The sequence below is a fragment of the Cyanistes caeruleus genome, chromosome 2 (genome assembly GCF_971803275.1).
Source record: "Cyanistes caeruleus chromosome 2, bCyaCae1.hap1.1, whole genome shotgun sequence".
Classification (NCBI taxonomy): domain Eukaryota; kingdom Metazoa; phylum Chordata; class Aves; order Passeriformes; family Paridae; genus Cyanistes; species Cyanistes caeruleus.
The window spans coordinates 22233679-22253598 of NC_141702.1; the positions used below are offsets into that span (position 1 = coordinate 22233679).

The window sequence follows — 19920 nt, forward strand, 5'->3', positions numbered from 1 at the left end:
TGAGCAAAGGAAAACTTAATTTCTCCCTAGTTTTACTAGAAATACCTCTAAGATAAAATACTAGCATTTTTATTTTAACTCTGAAAGCAACATACAATCTCTGTATTAATCTTTTATCATAGTATTACATTAAAAATTAAAACAAGTAATTTTTAAAACTGTTCAGATTTTCAGTTTCTATAATTTCTTAAATATTGGAATAAAAATTTCCTATATTCCTTCCTTACTGATGTATTTTAGATACTGTATTTCTGTTTCTTTGCCTACTTTATTTTTACTGTTCGATTTGTGATTTATATTCTCTTCACCTCCACAAACCCCCTCAAGAGCTCCAAAATGATGGGGCTGCTGGGTGGGACAGATGTACTCTATTTCTACGAACATGCTGAGAATAAAAATGAATATTTGTTCATTAAGGTTTCAAACCCTACTTTTCAAGATTTACTTTGTCCACACCTTTTGAAGGTTTTGGATCTTGTACAGGTCATCCAATAAATCTGGTGTAGTACTTCCTACAAACTCCACAAAAGCATTGCCCTCCAACTGATAAAACTATTGGCTTCATTCTTTACATGAAACTATATCAAATTGGAGTTGATTTTTTTAAAATAAAATACAGAAATTGTTCCTGTATTGCTGAAAAAGAATAGTAGTCATGCTATATTTTAAAAGTTTACAACTTCTCTACAACATAGGCTAGGTAAATTCACATTGACCATATCTATGAAATACAAATCAACCCAGCTTTCACCATATTAAGCACCAAAATCAGTGATTAAAATTTTTAATCTGATTTCCCAGCTGTGGGTATTAAATGCAGTAGAGTATATTTTGCAGGAGTGTTTTTTGTCAGATTAAGCATTCTGAAACTGAGCCCCATGAGAACACAAGTGCAGTTCCTGGCACCTTGCAGTCTGCTTGGTGTAAAGGATGCATGCTCTTTGCATAAGAGCCACACCCATCTGTATTATCTGAATGTCAGCATGAAACTGAAACGCTGTGAATGTGGCTGTTTCTCTGAGCACCTGTCCTTAATGAGGAAACAACTCCCTGCTACACACAAGACTGTTGAGCACTTGCCATAAGCAAGGAATGACTGTGTTACTCTGCACTTCCACAGCCAAGTGACAGAAGTTATCACTGCTCTCTCTGTTCAAGCTACATGTAGAAGGTCAGTTGGGTTTGGCTGTTCAGAAATTGCTCAGAGTCTGAGGTTATGGGCAGATCAAACCACTGATTTAATGCAGAAAACTTTAAAATGTTAAACCAAGAGACACTCAGGGGGAATATACACAGTCATTAAATACAAGGTGTAGAAAACCAAGCATGAGGTGGAACGGAGGACAGCCAAGCTAGGTCTCTTTGCAGGGCCTCTCTGCCCTTGAGGAAGTTGACATCTCCACCCATTATGTATCCAACCTGGTATGTTTGCTCTGTAAGCAAATTTGAGACTTCATGCAGTGAGTGGTATGGTGCTGTTCTTTGGCTGCATTTCCCAAAACTGCCCTCTAACCCTCAGACAACCTCTCATCCACAAAATTAGACAAATTCCCAGTACATCTCTAGTGTATCATGAAAAGCTCATTGAGGATAGATTGTCTTTGTTCAGCACTGACAACAGGCAACTCCATGCTGTTGCGGATGTTTCTACCTCTCTATTTGATACAAATTTATGTTCTTGAAAATGATCTTTGGTTTTCTGAGTATATTCTTCAAGGATTTTCTCTCAATATATTTACCCTCATTTATTTGTTCTAACTTTAAAAATCCTAAAGGGCAGCTGGATTGTCTTTATACTGGTAAATGCTAAGGTGCATGGAATGAGAGTCCACCAATAAAAGTGTAAAAATCCATCCCAGAATTGGAAAAAGAGACATTTGTTCTTGATTCTCACAAAGAAACCTATCAAGAAGGGTAGCATACAAAAATGCATCCCAAGGCAGGAAAGGACTTCCTTCAGTTTACTTGACTGGAGACTGCTGTTACCCACCTTGAAGGGGACAAGTTCTCAAATGATTGATTGGGCACAGCTCTTCTACTGTTTTTGCTAGAATTCCTGACAAAGTCATACGATCACAAGAATTGTCGTGGTTCTCTGGGTTGGCATGAGGTAAGATTAGCCAACTCTAACTTGATAAAACTCACAGAAAACACAAACTCATATAATATCTATGTTTCTTTTCTATTTCACATTAATTGGGTCAATTTTACAATACAAGCCATATTCTTGAGCTATCCCTCACCAGAAAAAACTCAAAGCCAAACACTGACATGGGGACCAACAGATAGTCTTAACACTGAGGGTGGCAGGGAAATAACCAACAAACATCTGTAACACTGTACACTATAATGTTCTTTTTCACTTCACAATGTCAGTTTGCAGGCAAGAATATTTCAGAGGTTTTAAAAAGAAATCAAGAATAATTAAAATACTAGATATAATTTTCTAAAAATCTAAAAATATGTGATTCTTTTATATTATCAAAAAGATAGTTGTGAGATTACAGTTTGCAAGGACTTACTGGGAACTGGAATCTGGTAAACAAACTTGTGGCTGTAACCTGAAGCTAGCCATGTGTGAAAGCTTGGAAATAAGATGTTTTCATTTAACAATTAGGATAATTAACAGATTACAAAACACTCTGAAGGAATGAAAAACACTAAATCAGGGGTTATGTAGTATTTTTCTGAAAAAATATGCTCTAGTTTAGGTGGAAAATTTTCATTATTTCATTTACACAGGTAATTGTTTATTATTAGAATGGGAATACCTTGTTCCTAAATATGAATTTCATATCTGTTGCCTGAATTTATCAGATTATGATAAAGAAAAAGTAGTCTTGTCATACATATTTGAACACACGAGAAATTGTTATCAGTCCTGAGAAATAAAAGTTTCTTGAAGAATATCCACTTTTGGAGAAAATAGGATCTGAATTTAATACTTTCATATCAAACATGTAATCTTTCTTTCCAGTCTTCTGAGTACCTTTTTTATTTTTTTAAATAATAGATCTTCTTTTGTTGTAAACCAATCATCAGTGTCAAAAATTTGACAATGACTTGAGATTCTCCCAGTACAGAACCATTTAAAATGTGGATAAATCCCAAATATAAATAAAACTCATTAATTCAGCTCTCAAGTCTATGTAGATTTGCAGGGCTTTACTGCTACTTACTGTACACAGAAAAATTAACATTTTTAAGAGCTTTATCCAGCCCAGTGGGACTGCAGTGGATTGATTTCAAACACAGCAGCTGAAGCAAACACACTACCCTTTTTTTTTATTACCATATTTCCACCCAGGGGGCAGCGTGCTAATTCTAAATATTTATTATGAAAACCTGTACACCAGTTTCTAAGAAACCAAGATTTCTCTTGATAGTTGCCCTCTGCAGAGGAGTTAAAACCCTCATCTTTAGAAACTCTCCTCGTAAATAGTGCCAAATTCTGGAATCCCATACTTCAATACTAAATGTAAGATTTGCTACTTTGAAGGATTTTTTCATACCAAAGAAGATAGAAGAAGAACTACTAAAATGTCTTCTTTTATAGTTAGTCTTTAGATCTAGGTTCTGTACATTAAAATTAGAAATCCTAATCCCTGGGCTGTATGTAATAATTTACACCTCATTACACTACTAATTTAAGACACACATCCAATCTCAATTTAAGAAATGAAGAGATGGAAAATTCAAAGTCAACTTTGAAATCTGTTAAAACAAAAAAGCCACTACTTCATTCAACTGTGGAAATAGATTCTGGTTCTTTGTCTAGGCCATAGATTTCTTGCTCTGTTTACCTAGGTATGATATGGTGTTTTCTCTGCATGGGTGCATTTAGATGCTGTAAACCTTTACCTGTGAAACTGCTTTCAGATGAGGCAAGCATCCACTTTTGAATAATCTTCAAATTATTTTCTAATTGCGTGTCTCCTTTTCAAACATCCTTTTAAACCTGTGAACAGTCTGTCTCCAGTGTTCTAATTTTGGCCTAATACTGGTTTGTGTACACCTCTTCAACACACTTCAAAAAAAAAGCCTGGTCATTGCAATACTGTACTGAGAACCAGGTAAGAGGGGCTCACATCAAGGGCTCAGGCACCCTCTTCATCTGCTATCACTGCTGAGGTTCTGAGGACAAGCATTTTTTATATCAGTTGATTTTTGGCATCATTTTTGAATTTTTAAGTCTATCCTTACGCTAAAATATAAACAGATAAATTATTTGAAATTAAATTCACTTCATGGGAGTATTAGAATCCATAAAATCATTATTTGGGAGTCAGTCTGCTCACTTCATATATAGATTGCACATGAACTACAAATAAAGTTCTTTGCTCTTCATTCCATTTTGTTTCTGGTATAATTTTATAAGACCTTTTTTATATAATCACCATGGCTCAACCAAAGTAGTTGCAGCTGACAGAAGAGCTGAAAGAACTGAAGCTCATTATAGGAGAAATGAAGACCATAATATTGACAAAACCTTGCACAAATCTTGTCTGAAGGTAATAGTTACCATGATGTGGCAACTCTATGAATAAAGCAGACAAGACCCAGATTTTAAAGAGAAACTCAATTTTTTTTAATCATGAGACATTCCTTTATTTTCCTTTAATATCTCATAAAATGCACACAACTCATCTCAACATGTATAGCAGCAGTTGTACTGACCTGAGTTTCTTTAAATGCACAACAGTTATTATGTCTCACAGTTAGAAATAAGAGCATTTGATGGGATAATTAAAAAGCTGTGTCAACTTTTATGTACAAGTGGCTCAAACTAAAGATGGCACTATTTAGTCTTGAAAGCTTAACTTTGTAATGTTAATGATATTTTTATGTACACAGAAAAATGCCAAATAACAGTCCAATAAATCTGCATATATACTCTGCTAGAACATATCCTTCTTCTGTTCTTGCATGCATTGTACACTGCACTATTCTCACTACAGTCAGCTAAAAAAGACAACTCTTGATTATCATGTTAATGCAACTAAATATGCAGTTTAGTTACTTGAAGTTATTTGAATTGATTTATTTGCTACTTCCTAAATGTTTTTTTCAGGGATTTGATCCTGTCCCTAGTTTCAAGGTAATAGTGAAAAAATGCATATGTTCTAAAACAAACGTGTCTTTTTTCTTGCTATAGAACAATACCGGAATTAGAGCCTTTCTTTTAATATCTTACTTACAAAAGCTTTGAATATAAAATAAAACCATATGATCAGTCTCCTCTAAATATGATGAGTCTCCTCATAAATCTACCTCTACATGAGATTTTGCATAAATTTAATATTAAATAATCCACTGTATTGCCCTAAAATACATATTATAAACATTATATATAATAACAGATCACAATAATTATTTTTATTAAATAATAATAAAACACACAATGTTTTACTGTACTGTTTCTAATCAAAATATTTTCATATTATGGTTGCATCAATTTAAAAACATGAATTTTTTTCTAATATGAATTCTGGTGAGGAAAACTTGCATTTTTTTTCTTTTTCTTTTCCTTGCTGCATTAAAAGTGGGATGGAATAATTTGCCAATCTTATCAGAATATGGAATAGCTTTTCAGTTTATATGCCTATCAGCATCCACTGTTTAAAAAGGGGCCATTAGTACTTCCATTTTTTGTTTAGATGGTTTAGATCTGAAATTCTCACTCTTCATTGTGGTGCTGCCTCAAACTTGGATTAACTAGCAAAATCCTTGTGTTTTCTTTTTATTCACATCAAATTGCCTTCCCCACTGATTGTCTTCTTCTGTGCCCATCTGAGAGACTGGATAAACAGAAACAATATCTCAGTGACCACTACACATCATATCTAAACTTTCTGTGCAGCAACTATGTCTTTAAAACATCAGAGATACGTAACAGCACAGTATTTTCTAAGTGCAGACCTCTGCAGAAAACCCATTAAGTCCAATCACTAGCCTACTGTGCAGGCATTTAAAAAAAGAGTAGTCATCAATAAACATGTTATTTAAATTCAATTTAACATTCTTTTAGAGTCAAAGAAATAATCGATGTATTCTGTGTGCTAACTAAACAGAGGTACCAGGGGCCAAGGTATTTATTAACTGTAAGAACAGTTCATTGGCAGGTTTACTCTGAGCTGCTGTAGATCACAGCACTGGCCTCAGCAGAGAAAACATGCAACAGACTAGTGGGTAGTTGGCCTAAAAAACTTGCAGTGGAAATTCAGGAAGAGTTTTTTGGAGGAGGAGATCTACATTGATATATATTGCTGGAAAGAAAACAATCCAAACTACTAATAAATGTTATAGTTGTCATGTACCATGTTTTAGCGACTTTCAGTATATCCAGGAAAAAATGAAACAGACCTATATGCATATTTGATTTTTACATCATAAAATTCTATTATTCTCCTAAAATGTTTAATATCTTAAAATAATTGCTGAGATAATTTTATATGCTGGAAAGTAAGAACAAATTCAACTATGCTAATTACTACCAAACAATTTTTCATATACTTGGCTGTTTGAAAGCATATGTCAAAAAACCCAGGGCCTATTAAAACTCCCTTTATCTTCTAGAAAATGGCAGTAATTAATATTAAAATTCTAATATATTTGAAATATAAGGTAGAAAAATACAGTGCTTTAAAAGAGCTGTTGGTAAATTACCATCCAAAAGAGGCCACTGCTCGTGCCAGGGTAAATTTACACCATGATTGATTTATTTTCTAGTATTATCGCAAAACTAAGCATGTATCAAAACTAGAATTTGGTCTAAGTTCCAGGGAATAACTGTCTTTTTATTTTCCAGACAGATCTAATAGTCCCAATATTGATCTTTGTTAATTGTGATTTCACCAGATGAACTGTATTACTTCAACAAGTTTGAGACTTCATATTTATACGCAGACACACATTAACAGCAAGATTTTCTACATTAAACTTTTTCCTTCTCATGTGGTAATGCAAACCTCAAAAGAAATACAGATTGGAATGCTCCAGTTCAAATTCCAGTTGGTTTGGATTTTTGTTTGCTTGTAGATTTGTTGTTTTGGTTTTTTTTTGGTTTTTTTTTTTTTGGGGGGGGGGTTGTTTGTTTTGGGTTTTGTTTTGTTTTGCTGGTTTTGGTTTGTTGGTTTGTTTTTTTTTTTTAAATCAGTGAGTAGATGTGGTTTTTTTCAGAGCTACTGTGATTATTGCATACAAACCTAAAATCCTTGGCAGGGCTGTATGGCAAAAGGGAAGTGAAGGGAATAATTTAATGTAACATTCCAGAAGTCAAAATATCTGAATATTTTGTTTTACTTTTCAGATTGACTGCATTGTCATTGATAAATACTGTGCAAAACCAAGAAATTTATCAATTCATTAATATCTCTAAGAAAAGATTCTAATCTGACTACACTGGCATGAACTGTTTCATCATTAAAGGATATTTTTTGGAATCCAATGTTAAGAATTTTGTCAGTAAATTAAGCTAATGGTATATATATTCTAGAATAATGTAACAGACCTAGTAGAAGGCTATTTTAGGAGCACACTGAATCCCCATGGTTATAAAATCTATTTAGAAAGATAGTAAAGCAGTGGTATTTTAAGCAATCTGAGCTCTCTTTTAATGTATTTAAACCATGCTCACATACTTAAATTAAAAAAAATCTAGTGCTTTTTTGCATTATTTTAAATGCAGTAGAAAATAATACTGTGGGTCACAGTGCTTCCTTAAGTGAGTTCTCTCACTCTTATGTTCCTGTCAGTTTGTGATTTGCTATGAATGAAGCCTTTATGCCTCTTCAGCACAGTAGGCTGTAAATTAATAGGTGCAAAGAAAGCAATAGTGTTCTGTGAATTAAGTGTCAATTTAGTGCCTCTGTACTTCTCACTTCATACACGACTCACATGCTGGTGTTAACAGCTAAGTGGCCTCTGTGTCCTTACAGCTAACACAGGCAAGAGATTATAAGAGTTCAGTCACTACTATTAGCATGAAGTATATTTACCCTCCTATCTATTTTAAGGTCAAAATCCTGGCAAAACCTTGAACATACTTTTATGTATGCAGATACTAATATGTATTTTTATATATATTCTTTAGAATGAAAAAGAATGACAAGAGATAAGTGATGCATTTCAGATATGCTTTCTTCAAATACAAGCCTAAAAACTTTTGCAAGATTTCTATGAGAGATAATATAAACAACACATTTATTGAGATTTGTCTTTGCAGCAGGACACTATACAATCTATTTTCTAAAATCAGATTAATATCAAGATAATATACATATATATATACATATTTGTACATATACATATATATACAATATAATGGGAAAGAAAACTGTCATTCTCTCCAGCACTTCCTTTCTTCCAGTGCAATTCCAGCAACTCAGAGATCACACACAAATTTGGATGCTACATTTCAGCTTAATTTTGAAACCACTACTTTCACTCTTTTTTCTTCTCTTCAATATGGCCATTTCAACAATTAGAATCTGTAGGTTCATCACAGCAAATAGCAAAGCTCATCTCCTTATATAATACATACTACATTATTTAATATGCAAATAATAAAAAAATCCACAACAACCAGTCATGTTCCTTGTATCAAAACAATAAAAAAAAGTCACTAGGATGCTGAAAGTAAAAGGAAAACAATGTCCAGGATGGTGGAAATAAATGTAACCCTGTCTTAAGATACCAATTTCCCTTAAGCTTTGATTTATTAACCATAGTTAAGTTTCATCTTCTCTCCCACATAAATTTCAGAAAGGGTGAACTGTCTTAACCACACTATTTTATTTTTTTTTTTTTTTAACTTCCATAGACTCCAAAGATACTGAGAAGTGTTCACTATATGTCTCCAAGCCTGCTAACAATTTACTTACAACTGTGGATAATTCATTTTTTCAAGTAGGCATTTGAATGCCTGAAGAAGATCCATTTTGGAACATGATGGTTTTAATAAATATAGTCAAGTACAAGATATATCACCGATGATAACAGCTTATTAATCCTTATTATCAAAAACAGTAGGAGTGAAGAAGCTATTTATCTGTGTGAGTTTGGGTTCAGTAACTGCTTTTAAAAAAAAGAAGAACTGGCTATAGACACTGAATTAAAACTTGCTATTTCCCACTCAGGGAATTTTAAAAGACTCTGGAGAGCAATACGTTTAGAACTAGAGTACACCAGTTGCCGGTATGACATGTTTAGTACACACAGCTGATGTCCTATGCAAAACACTCTGACAATTTTCTGTATAAATTCCCTAATACATGAGTGGGGATAATCCTTCTTGAAACTTGCTTAACAGCTCTGGGACCAGCTGGGAACAGCTCTGAGACATTCTCTTCAAGATCACACAACTCCACAGGGGCTCAAGTTGAGCACTTTGTTTGCAAACTTGTGATACACCATTTTGCTTATGACTAAAGCACATAGTTCACTTTTTTTAAAAAAAAAAATGCCTGGGGGTATATGTTTTTCAACCCTTTATCTACCAGAAACCAGGATAAGCAATGATTTGTCCATTCTTTTTTGGGATTGATTTTAACATATTTTAAGCTTAAATCATTTAACACAGCAAGAAGTGCTGAGGGAGGATGCAGAATTAGGACGCATTTGTGGGAGCGAGGGGAGCAGCGGGAGCATAGGTATTGCCAATAAAAAACAGCTAGGAGAAACCTGGAGAGACAAAGTCAGTACCAAAGGACTGAGAGGGCTCAGAAGATGGGGAAAAGATGTATTCTACTGATCCTTTTAAAGGGACACAGTGTTTGCCATATTACCTATTTTGGGGATTTATCAATCATTTATTCAGCTTTCAATACGTAAATCCCTTGTGATGATTTCTGCCACAACAAGAGTTTGAACGAATTATGTATGGATGAAATCTTTTGGCAAAAAGTTACTTAATTAACAGAAATTTCATTCTAACCAGGTAAATAAACATATTATGAATTGAAAAGTCTGCAATGTACTGTTGGGATCACTATATTTTTCAGTCTTAAAAAGTTCTTCATACAGCCAAACCATCTACATTAGCCACTCACCTTAAAACTTCTCTGTCCTTCCAATGTATCTTGGTGGTTTAGAGTGGAATAGTGCTCTAGGGTAAATCAGTTTTAAACATTTTTTTGTTGCTATATATATTTAATAGGTTGGATTCAACTGCTAGATAAAATTATTGCTAATTTTTACATGCCATAGATTATGTAATTTTCACATGGTAACAGAAAACTTTGCAACATGAAAGTCAATAGCAAGAATTTGAGGGGAACTATGCAACTTGTTTTCCTGCAAAAAAACTGCTTGTCTCTTGTCAGACAGACAGGTAATCAAGTAGAGAAGCTTGTGCTTACTGTTTTCCTAACCTAAACAGCTGATAGGGGAAATCCAGTTAAAAGCTAGAGAAAGGCAAGAGCTTCCAAAAACTATCAGACAGCAAGAGAACTCTTTATCAGTAAGTCCAAGACTAGCATATAACTTTGCAGAATTTCCCTGGTGAGACAAAAAAGGTCATGATAACCCTAAAGAGGCTAAAAAAGTAAGCAATTACACATAAATTAATAAAAATTTAATAGATTCCTCAAATGAAAAACCTGGGCTCTGCCTTCCCTCTGTTGCATGGCCATAGCATATATTTTCTCACTTGATGGAGAAAGAAACAAAAAATAGTGCCTTATTAGGCACAGCTATGTCCCAAGGCTTTTACCTGGTGTAGAGCTACTTTATTGAAGGTGATCCACAAGCGATACAGCTTTCATCAGCAAACCAATAGATGGTGCTCTTTAGCTGTATAATTATGTAATTCTGAGCTAAGCACTCAGCTCAGATGTCTGGATCTAGCCATAGGTGTCTATCGAAAGAGTGATCTAGACCACTCCATTACCTCATGCATTACTTTGCTATAGGCCTCTCACAAGGAGGGTGGTAATTAAGATAACAACAGATCTATAAACAGGACAGAAAGCATGCAAGTTGAAATCCTACTATTTTTAAATGTATCTGAGTGTTTGGACCGGTGTATTTAGCTAAGAAACACAAAATAGTATCCAGCTGTTATAGGAGTTACTCTTTAACACAGGAACAAGAAGTGAGTTTCAGATGACTCCAGGTTCTTATGTCAAATTGTATGCCAGGATTATAGCAATTCATTAGTGCTGCTTCCAAATCACTCTCACATCCACACATATTTTTATGGCCTTTCACTATGATATCGAAATGATTTATAAGGAAGTCAGAATAACCTTAAGGTAATTTTAAATAGTATTAGGAAATTAATTTAGACTAAAAGGTATGAAGTGTAGTTCATTCTCCTGCATTGGAAAATACTGACAAAAAAGTGAAGAATATTAATTTTGGGTTTAAATTGGAGCACAGTAAGATAAAATCAATATTGTAAGGTCAAAGAGAAAAAAAAAAATTGAACAACATTTGTTCAATTCTAATTTCTAAGTTCAATAATAATTGCAGAATTGTTCTTAGTATCACAATCACCTTTCATACACAGTATAACAGTTTAAGATAATTTGATGATCTTGTAAAAATTATGGCCAAGCCACACTTACATGAAAAAGCTTGAGTTGGACCTATCTGTGCCCATGTGAATTGTCCAGCTTTACCTAACCTACAAATAATAACAAAAAATCCCACACTTCCATATCAGAGAGGAGTCCTGGGAAAGACTAAGAGATTTTTAATAGGATGCTTTCCCTAAGTAATAGAATTCTATTTCAAAGGTGTGAAAATTCTGTTTTCAAAACTTTAGCTGTGTTCAGCTGAAGTCTGGATTTCTAAGATACTTAAGATACTTCTTAATACTCTCTTTAGATATAACCTTGATTTAATTTTAAGTACCATATAAATTAATCAGAGGTCTAAAGGACATGTTTGGAAGTATATTAAAAGTTACATTCAATGCTCAGAATTTTTTTATTGTTTTGTTTTTAATGTTCTAATGATTAAAAACACAGGAGCCCTTCAGACCCAAAAGGTCAACCATTTGGTGGACTTGGACATAGTCTCCACATAGCAGAGTCAGTCTTTCTGTTATGCTCCCACAAGTACTGTTTATGGCAATGCAAGCAATAGCTTACCAACTCAAAATAAACTTGCATCTAAAACTTGTTATGTAATTGTAAAGTAAAGAAATTATTCAAATTCAAAAAGTGTTTTTTCACCTACACTCGAACTGATATTTCCACTTATTTTACAAATTAAAAAATCTTTTCTATGTCCTTCACATTAATTTTGCACTGATGTTCCTCTTCTAAAGCCTGTTGACACTTTATTGATTCAAAGCAGAATTAAAAATGTGATCGCCTATATTCATTCAAGATGTAGAGCTACATAACTCCTCTCTAATTAAAAAAAAAACAAAAAAAACCCACACTCAAAACAAACCAAAAAATCCCCAAACAAATTAACCTTGAATAGCTTTAGACCTTCTTACCATATTATGCACATAAAATAAATATCTCTTAACTCTTATAAACTAAATTGATGTTTTATAAACATCCATTAGGATGGACCATATGAGTGATTTTAAAAATAAGAAAATGTAAATAAATTTCTTCTTCCTTAGCAATGCATTGGAAAACAAACCAATGATCAACTATATAAAAAGGAACTTAATTGAACATCCTATAAACCAAGTTTAGAAACATGTAGCATATAATTAATATTAAAAAATCTTTTATGTAGGAGTAAGATGTATAATCTATATAATTACTGTAGCATAAAATCTCTTACATACATATTTTATAGCTACATTAGATTATTTTCCTTCAGCATTTAGATTCCACTTGTTCCTGCATTTCCATTGCTTTACTTAAAGAAATAGGTCCATCTTTTTTTACTGCAATCATGCTGGAACTGCTTCTAACCTTGCTGATATATTTGGAGAGGGCAATCCAGACATATTGCATCATACACTAAAAACACTAAAGAATAATCAGTCTGAAATGACTTTCTTAATTCTTCTCTCTAGCTTTTACAGTGCTCATGTATGTGTCTTTTTTTACTTATTCTACAGCAAGTATTCCTTTAAGGGAAAAAACAATCCTAATTACCAGACCGTGCTAATGGAATATGAGACTCCTAATACAGAATTAATGTCTAAAGCTGTTGACAAGATGCCAGATACAATAAAAGGCAGCAATTAAAAAAAAGTCACATTTTTAGATGATAACACCCCTAGACCATTAGTTTTAAGTATGGAACAACTTCCCATTTAGACACACAGCTGATTTTAGCATATTACAGAATGCACTACATTTAGCATGGCTCTAATGTCGCTATGGTAACTGTTCTGGCTTAAATATAGCTAAATGTGTAGCTTCATTCCAAATTTTCCAATAATCCTTTAAACATTTCTTACAAAACTCCCCACAGCTTCTCCAGACTTTAATCAGTGATCCTATACTAATCCTGCACTGGTATCACTGATGCCAGTACTGTTCATAGTACCTTCACCCATGACATAGAGAGTGGGATAAAGTGCAAGTTTGCTGATGACACCAAAATGTGTGGTATATTGACACACCTGAGGAATAGGATGCCATCCAGAGGTGTGGAGTACCCCCACTCAAAATGGCAAGGATTTGGTTTTAGATAAGTAGTGTTTAACTGAGAGGTGCAGCTTTAAGTCTAGGGAACAGTGGATTCCAGCCCTCTGCCTCTGGGCATGTGCCCTGTAAGCCTGGGAAAAGTTGCTGCACCCCCAAAATCCCTCATGGGGTTTCAGCCCGCCCAAGTTCTGCCTTTCTTGTACTGCAATTCGTTGTATTCTGCATTAACCCCTCCTATTGTATCCATATTAATTTGTGCCCCTGGGGCTTCTCCCTTGCAGTGACCAAAACCCAAAAGCCTGCCTTGGTCTGGGGTTCTCCAACTCTGGATTAAGCTGAGTTGGTTCCTGTGTTGGTGGCACCCCAAAAAATGGGTTCCTGGGTTTAACAAAGTGGGGACCCATCTTGTTGATTTCCACGTCAATCACTGGGGGCTGTAACCTCCCTTCTGTGCAGCAGAATGTAACACAGAGGTACCAGGACAAGCTTGAAAAGTGGACCCATGGAAAACTCACAAGGGTCAAAAAAGCCAAGTGTAAAGTGCTGCACCTGGGTCAGGACAACCCCTCATATCAATCCAAGCTGGGGGATGAACAGATTGAGAGCAGCCCTGCCAAGAAGGACTTGAGGGTGCTGGTGGGTGACTGGACATGAGCTTGCATCGTGTGGCCCCAAAATCCAAATGTGTGCTGGACTGCATCAAGAGCACCATAGCCAGAAGGGAAATGAAGGGGATTTTGACCCTCTGCTTTCCTCTGCTCTGCTCTGGTGAGACCCCACCTAGAGTTCTACATCCAGCTCTGTGTCTCAGCACAGGAAAGACCTGTTCAACCGAGTACAGACAAGGGCCACAGAAATGATAAGGCTTGAACACCTCTCATATGAGAAAAGGCTGAGAGAATTGTGGATGCTCAGCCTGGAAAGGGAAGGCTCTGTGGAGATTTCATTTCAGCCTTTCAGTATTTAAAAGAGGTTTATAATAAAGAGAAGAAGAGATTATTTTATCAGAACCTGATTTGATAGGACAAGGAGTAATGATTTTAACGAGTAGATTTAGACTACATATAAAGAAGACATTTTTTGACAGTGAGGGTGGAGAAACACTGGAAACACTGGTTGCCCTGAGAGGTGGTGAGTGCCCATCCCCAGAAACATTCAAGGTCAGGACTGAGCAACCTATGATCCAGTTAAAGATGTCCTTGCTCATATTAGAGGGGTCATATTACATGATCTTTTAAGGTTGCTTCCAACCCAAATTATAATATTATCCAATATTATTGTTGCTAATTTATTGTGAACACACAAATAACCAGGTTTTAGTGATCAGTGCTAAATAATGATCTCTAGCATACCACAGAAAGCAAAAAAAAATGTTGATATTGAATTCTAGAAGAAATAAAATTCTTATTATATCTCTGTTCCAATGTAAAGCTGATCAATATTGCATGAGATCAATGCAGAAAGTTTCCAATGCCTTCTGCTCGTACTCTTCATCAATTACCAGAAATCAAAAGCACAAGTATGTTGTAAAGTGTCTAGAAGAGTCTCTAACACAAAATCAAATGGACATATTTTTATGTTCTGTAGCAAAATTGCTTTAGTTCTTCCTTGTCAAGATTTCAGCTTCTGAGCCTTAGAAGTCCTAAGAAGAGAACTTTGTCATTGATGATTGTTGTGCATGTCTGTGCATGAGTGAGAGGCAAGGGGGTACTTAGACTGTGTACCTCAGACAGACATGAGCACTTAATTTGATATCAAGCTGCTTCACTGACTGCCATGACACAACTTTTGCTCATGTGGAAATGTTAGAGGGTAATCTTGTGATGATGCCTTTTCCTGGTCTTAAAAAGCTGAGAGTCAGACATGGTTAAGGGATAAAGAGTTTTTAGCTTGGTATTTAATAAGGATCCTTATGGCATGCCATTTCACCAAGGTGGAATGCACACACACAATATGCACACATGTATACAATTTATAGACCATACAAATTAGCATCTCTAATAAGGATGCCCCAATGGGAGGCCTGGATGAATGGTGTGCTATTCCCCCATGCGAGGAATTCCCCCTTGGATGGGTCAAATCTCTACAGGATATGTTCTAGAGAGGACCTTCGTTTCCCAAAATAGCTTAGGGCCCTCCAGGCTCCTACAGTGAAGCCTTTAGGATGTTTGGTCTCCTGGCCTCACAGAATACTAGGGCTATGCTAAGTTATCAGACTTAAGGAATTACAAATTCACATACTAAGAATACTGAGGATACATAAAAGTTATATAAGGTATATAAAAGAAAAGGCAAAAAAATCATCTTGGCAGCAGTTACATAGATCTACGTGTCTTTAAACCAAAGGTTTTTACATAGTTGCCAAGTATAGTTACCCCACATTTTTATTGATAGATTTTATTGATAGGTTTTCAAAAGATCAAATGCTAGCTAGAACCTCACAATAATTAATATATTGCACTGTCTAGCCTGTTATGACATTAAAATAACACTGGGATTGCTTCCTATCTCTAGAAAGGCATTCTGAAGATAATAACTATCAGTTATCTGTGAGAAGGTCTACATTTTTCTAGGCTAAATTTTATAGCAATGGTGCGTATGTCAAGCACAGGGCATTCTCAGAGATGGAAAGGATGAAAAACCTGCATATGTAGGCTGCAAAGAAATCATAACACAAACTGTTCCACAACTTAATCCATTCCCACAGGCAGAACTACCATCTCTTACTTAGGGCAGAGAATGTAGATTAAGTATTACAATTACTAATCCCTAATATTACTAAGCAAACAGTTTTAATATCAGCTAACATCAGATAGTAATGCTTGCATACATGTGTACACGTAGTAAGACTGAATCACTGCCTATTTAGAATAAGATGTCATCTATTAGCTGTCTATATTTTCCTTTCTTACTCAGGCTGACTTTTGCTCACTACTTTCATTGCTGAAATACAATACCATAATAAGTCATTCAAGACAACATCAGAAAAAGTTCTTATACCAAGTTCAAATATGTAACATTAATTAAATGCTCACTGATAAGATACCATACAAATATAACTCTGGTAGATGGAGGAAAATAGGAGGAAGGACAAAGATGTGGAAAGAAACAGAAGCAAACTAGATTTTTTCCCATTCTGAAAGGTGAAAAGGACCAAAAAACACAGAAAAAAATGGTCATTACTATCAGGTAGAAAATATCTTAAATATCCTCTGATATCTTTTCAGATAGGCACCAAAAAAAGAAAAACAGGAAGTGAGATCTTTGCAAGATCTCTGACTTACCATATTGATGGTGCTTCTGTTCCACTGATCTCTAGGAAGTCATATCCTTCCTCTAACTGGAAGTCAGTAAAGACCAAAGCAATGGTGTCTCCTGGTTCAGCCAATATGGTCCAGGTGCAATCAGCATTATTCTCATACTCAGAAGGGAAGTGTGGACTTGAAATAGTTCCACTTGTCCCACGTAGTGTCCCTCCACAAGCTCCTTCAGCTGATGAACAGAATATCAATTACTAATGAAGCTTCAAACAAGTGAATCACCATCCTTGTTTCTGCCTTAGCAAATCCAGCTCTTCTCTACCCACTGAGGACCCTTAAGTATATGCACACACAGAAACAAAATATTATCCAAGCAAATGGAATGGAATATTGTCTGGCCTTTAAGCAGCAGAGGCTTTTGGTTTGGGTTTTCTGACTTTTTTTCCTTGTTGGTGTCACTTCAGGACCAGGCCAAAAAAGAATGAAGGTTAGCAGGGACACCTATTATAAGCTGATTTGGAGAACCTGGCTCTGCAAATGCACAGAAGAAGCCTAAAAAAGAACTGGGCACAAAATCACATAAAAACATTTAGACTCTTTGTGATACAAATCTAAAAATACTGAACAATTATTTTCTTTCACTTATTCTTATAACAAAAAAAAAAAAAAAAAACAACAAAAAAAACCCCTAAAAAAACCCTGAAAAAAATATTCTTATAGGTTTAAATGCTGTCCTAAACTAGGAAGCATTAACAACATCATAGTAACCTTTCTGGGTTTTTTTTCCTTTGTTCTGAATCAGAATGTTTACAGATGACAAATTCAGAAGGTTTTGTTGACAGATGGACCTTCCAAGGTTCATGCATCATCAGTTAATAATATATATTTTTAATGATAATTACCAACTTTTTAAAATTAAAGGCATAGGAATTTTCTCCTATATCTTGGATGTTATTTAATATTTTGCCAAAAGATTTAGCAGATGTCTTGTATTTTCCTTGGTCAGTAAGATTTCATTGAAAGCTTTAAAAACTTTCTGATTACAAGCAGTATTTGATATTAAAACATATAATTAAAAACCCACAAGAAAATATGTCATCCATACAATTCATTGACATAAAAAATAAAAAATTCATCAGGTGGTTTTGATATAGTGACTATGAAAGCCAAAGCAATAGTAATTAAAAATATTTCTGCATAGAAGGATCAGAAGAGAAGCATTTTATTTTTATCTGTTTTGTCATCTTTACTTACTCCTACTATCATTAGGTATTATTGGCATACTGTAAGTGCATATGGAGATTCACAAACACACAGGTTGGCAAGATTCATAACAGAAGGAACTTATAGTCTAATTAGGATAATAACTGAATAGCTAATTAAGACAACAGAAAGGGGTAGGAGTAGAGCTGCTCTTCTCAATCATAATTGAAAGCCTGTCAACGAAAATGTGTTTTAAAGGAGAATTTGAAGGAAAAAGGATTTATAAATCAAAGGAAGAAGAATACTGGATCTGGACATTAAAAAAAGGAGACTATTAAAAGGGGCTAAATAGCCAATAAGTGACTGAAATAAAAGGAAAATTTGCAAGTGAGGCAGAAACCAAATAATTTCTTTAATGCTTAAGTAATGTATAGAGCATTAATTTGACTAAAAAGAGGAAAGCTGATGAATGATTCAAACAGGTACCTATATTTATGTTTCTACATGCAAAATAAATTTTGACATAAACAAATGTGACATAACCTTGGCTACCAAAGCCTTATTGATTTAATTTCTTGGCACAGAAATTTTTCAGAGAAGATCATGTCTTCTCAATAAATTTCATATCTTACTTTCTAGATCCTGATATTTATGTATTTTTTCTTTTTGAAAATGAAGGAATAGAGCTAGAATAGATTGACTTTCTTAAAAGATTTCTTTTTGTTGGTGAAATAAGGCCATTTCTGTGATTTCTTCCTCAATTTCTGGCTTTTTATACTGTGCATTGAAATGACCATTGTGCCTCTGAGGAATGAAAGAGGGAAAGGAAGTGAAAATTAAAGAACCACGGATAAAGCTGAGAATCCAGTAAAATTTTCTGGTGCATAATACAGTCAAAGATTAAAATAATTTGAAAAGTACTGTAAATCTGTAATAAGTCAGAAAGGAGAATTAAGATTTGTTACTTAATGATATCTAAAATGACTCTTTTTTCCCAGTGTTTTTGTATGTGTGTGTCTGTGTGTGTTTTGTTGTTTTTTTTTTGGTTGTTGTTGCTGCAGTTTTGCTTTTTCATTTTTTTTAAATAACTTTCTAGCACTTCATTACAGATCATCATCCAATGCAGAAAAGAAAAACAAGTTAACTTCATACATCTTGTTCCTACACTTTTAATTTTCAGTTTTGAACACATAACCTGTATTCTTGAAAGCCAGCAAGCAGACTTTTCCCATGCAGGGTAACCAGCAAGATGAGCAAAATCCTAAGTCAGCCATATCTCTTTGGTATTAGCTGCTGCTGTTAAATTTTGTTATGACAGCATCCTCAATTATATCATCTCCCACTGTGTTTATACTGACATCAAGTAACATACTAGTGGTAAATACTATACTCCTCACTGTTCCTGCTACACAGCTCTTGAATAATCTTTGGGCTCTAAAGCTCAGAATTTTACAGCTGAAATGTAGTTTATTATTACTGGCAAGCACATGCAAAAAATCTAAATTTATACACTGTGCATTACCAGTGAGAGCTAAAGGAACTCAGACTACTACAGCTGTCTGCCCAAAGGGATGCATAGCCCTTTAATCTATTCACAACACCATTCTGAAGGGATTTGCAAGAAGTCAAGCTAACACAGAAACGGAAAGAGAACATTAGTCAGCTAGGTAAGACCACAGAAAGCAGCCTGAACCAGAGAATATTTTCTCTCTGACATATGTGGATATGCTTTGGGAATTTCCTTCATCACAAGTGGCACACAGGCTAAGGCAAGCAGACTGTTGAATAGTAAAGCATAATGCATTGCTTAAGTGAGTGCAGGCAAGCAGGATGTGGCTGCACTGCTCAGAGGGTAGGGCAGAAACTGTCTTACACAGCTGTCCCAGAGA

General features: G+C 34.8%; 1 protein-coding gene across 4 annotated transcripts in view; it reads right to left on the reverse strand.

Annotated features, from left to right (window-relative positions):
* The window catches only part of CSMD1 (CUB and Sushi multiple domains 1), a 1072055-nt gene that overhangs the window by 488160 nt on the left and 563975 nt on the right, over positions 1-19920 (reverse strand). For all 4 annotated transcript variants that reach the window (XM_086876027.1, XM_086876026.1, XM_086876028.1 and 1 more), the window contains exon 5: positions 16853-17060. In XM_086876027.1, coding sequence (XP_086732153.1) covers positions 16853-17060 — 208 coding nt within the window. The remainder of the gene's footprint in view (positions 1-16852; positions 17061-19920) is intronic.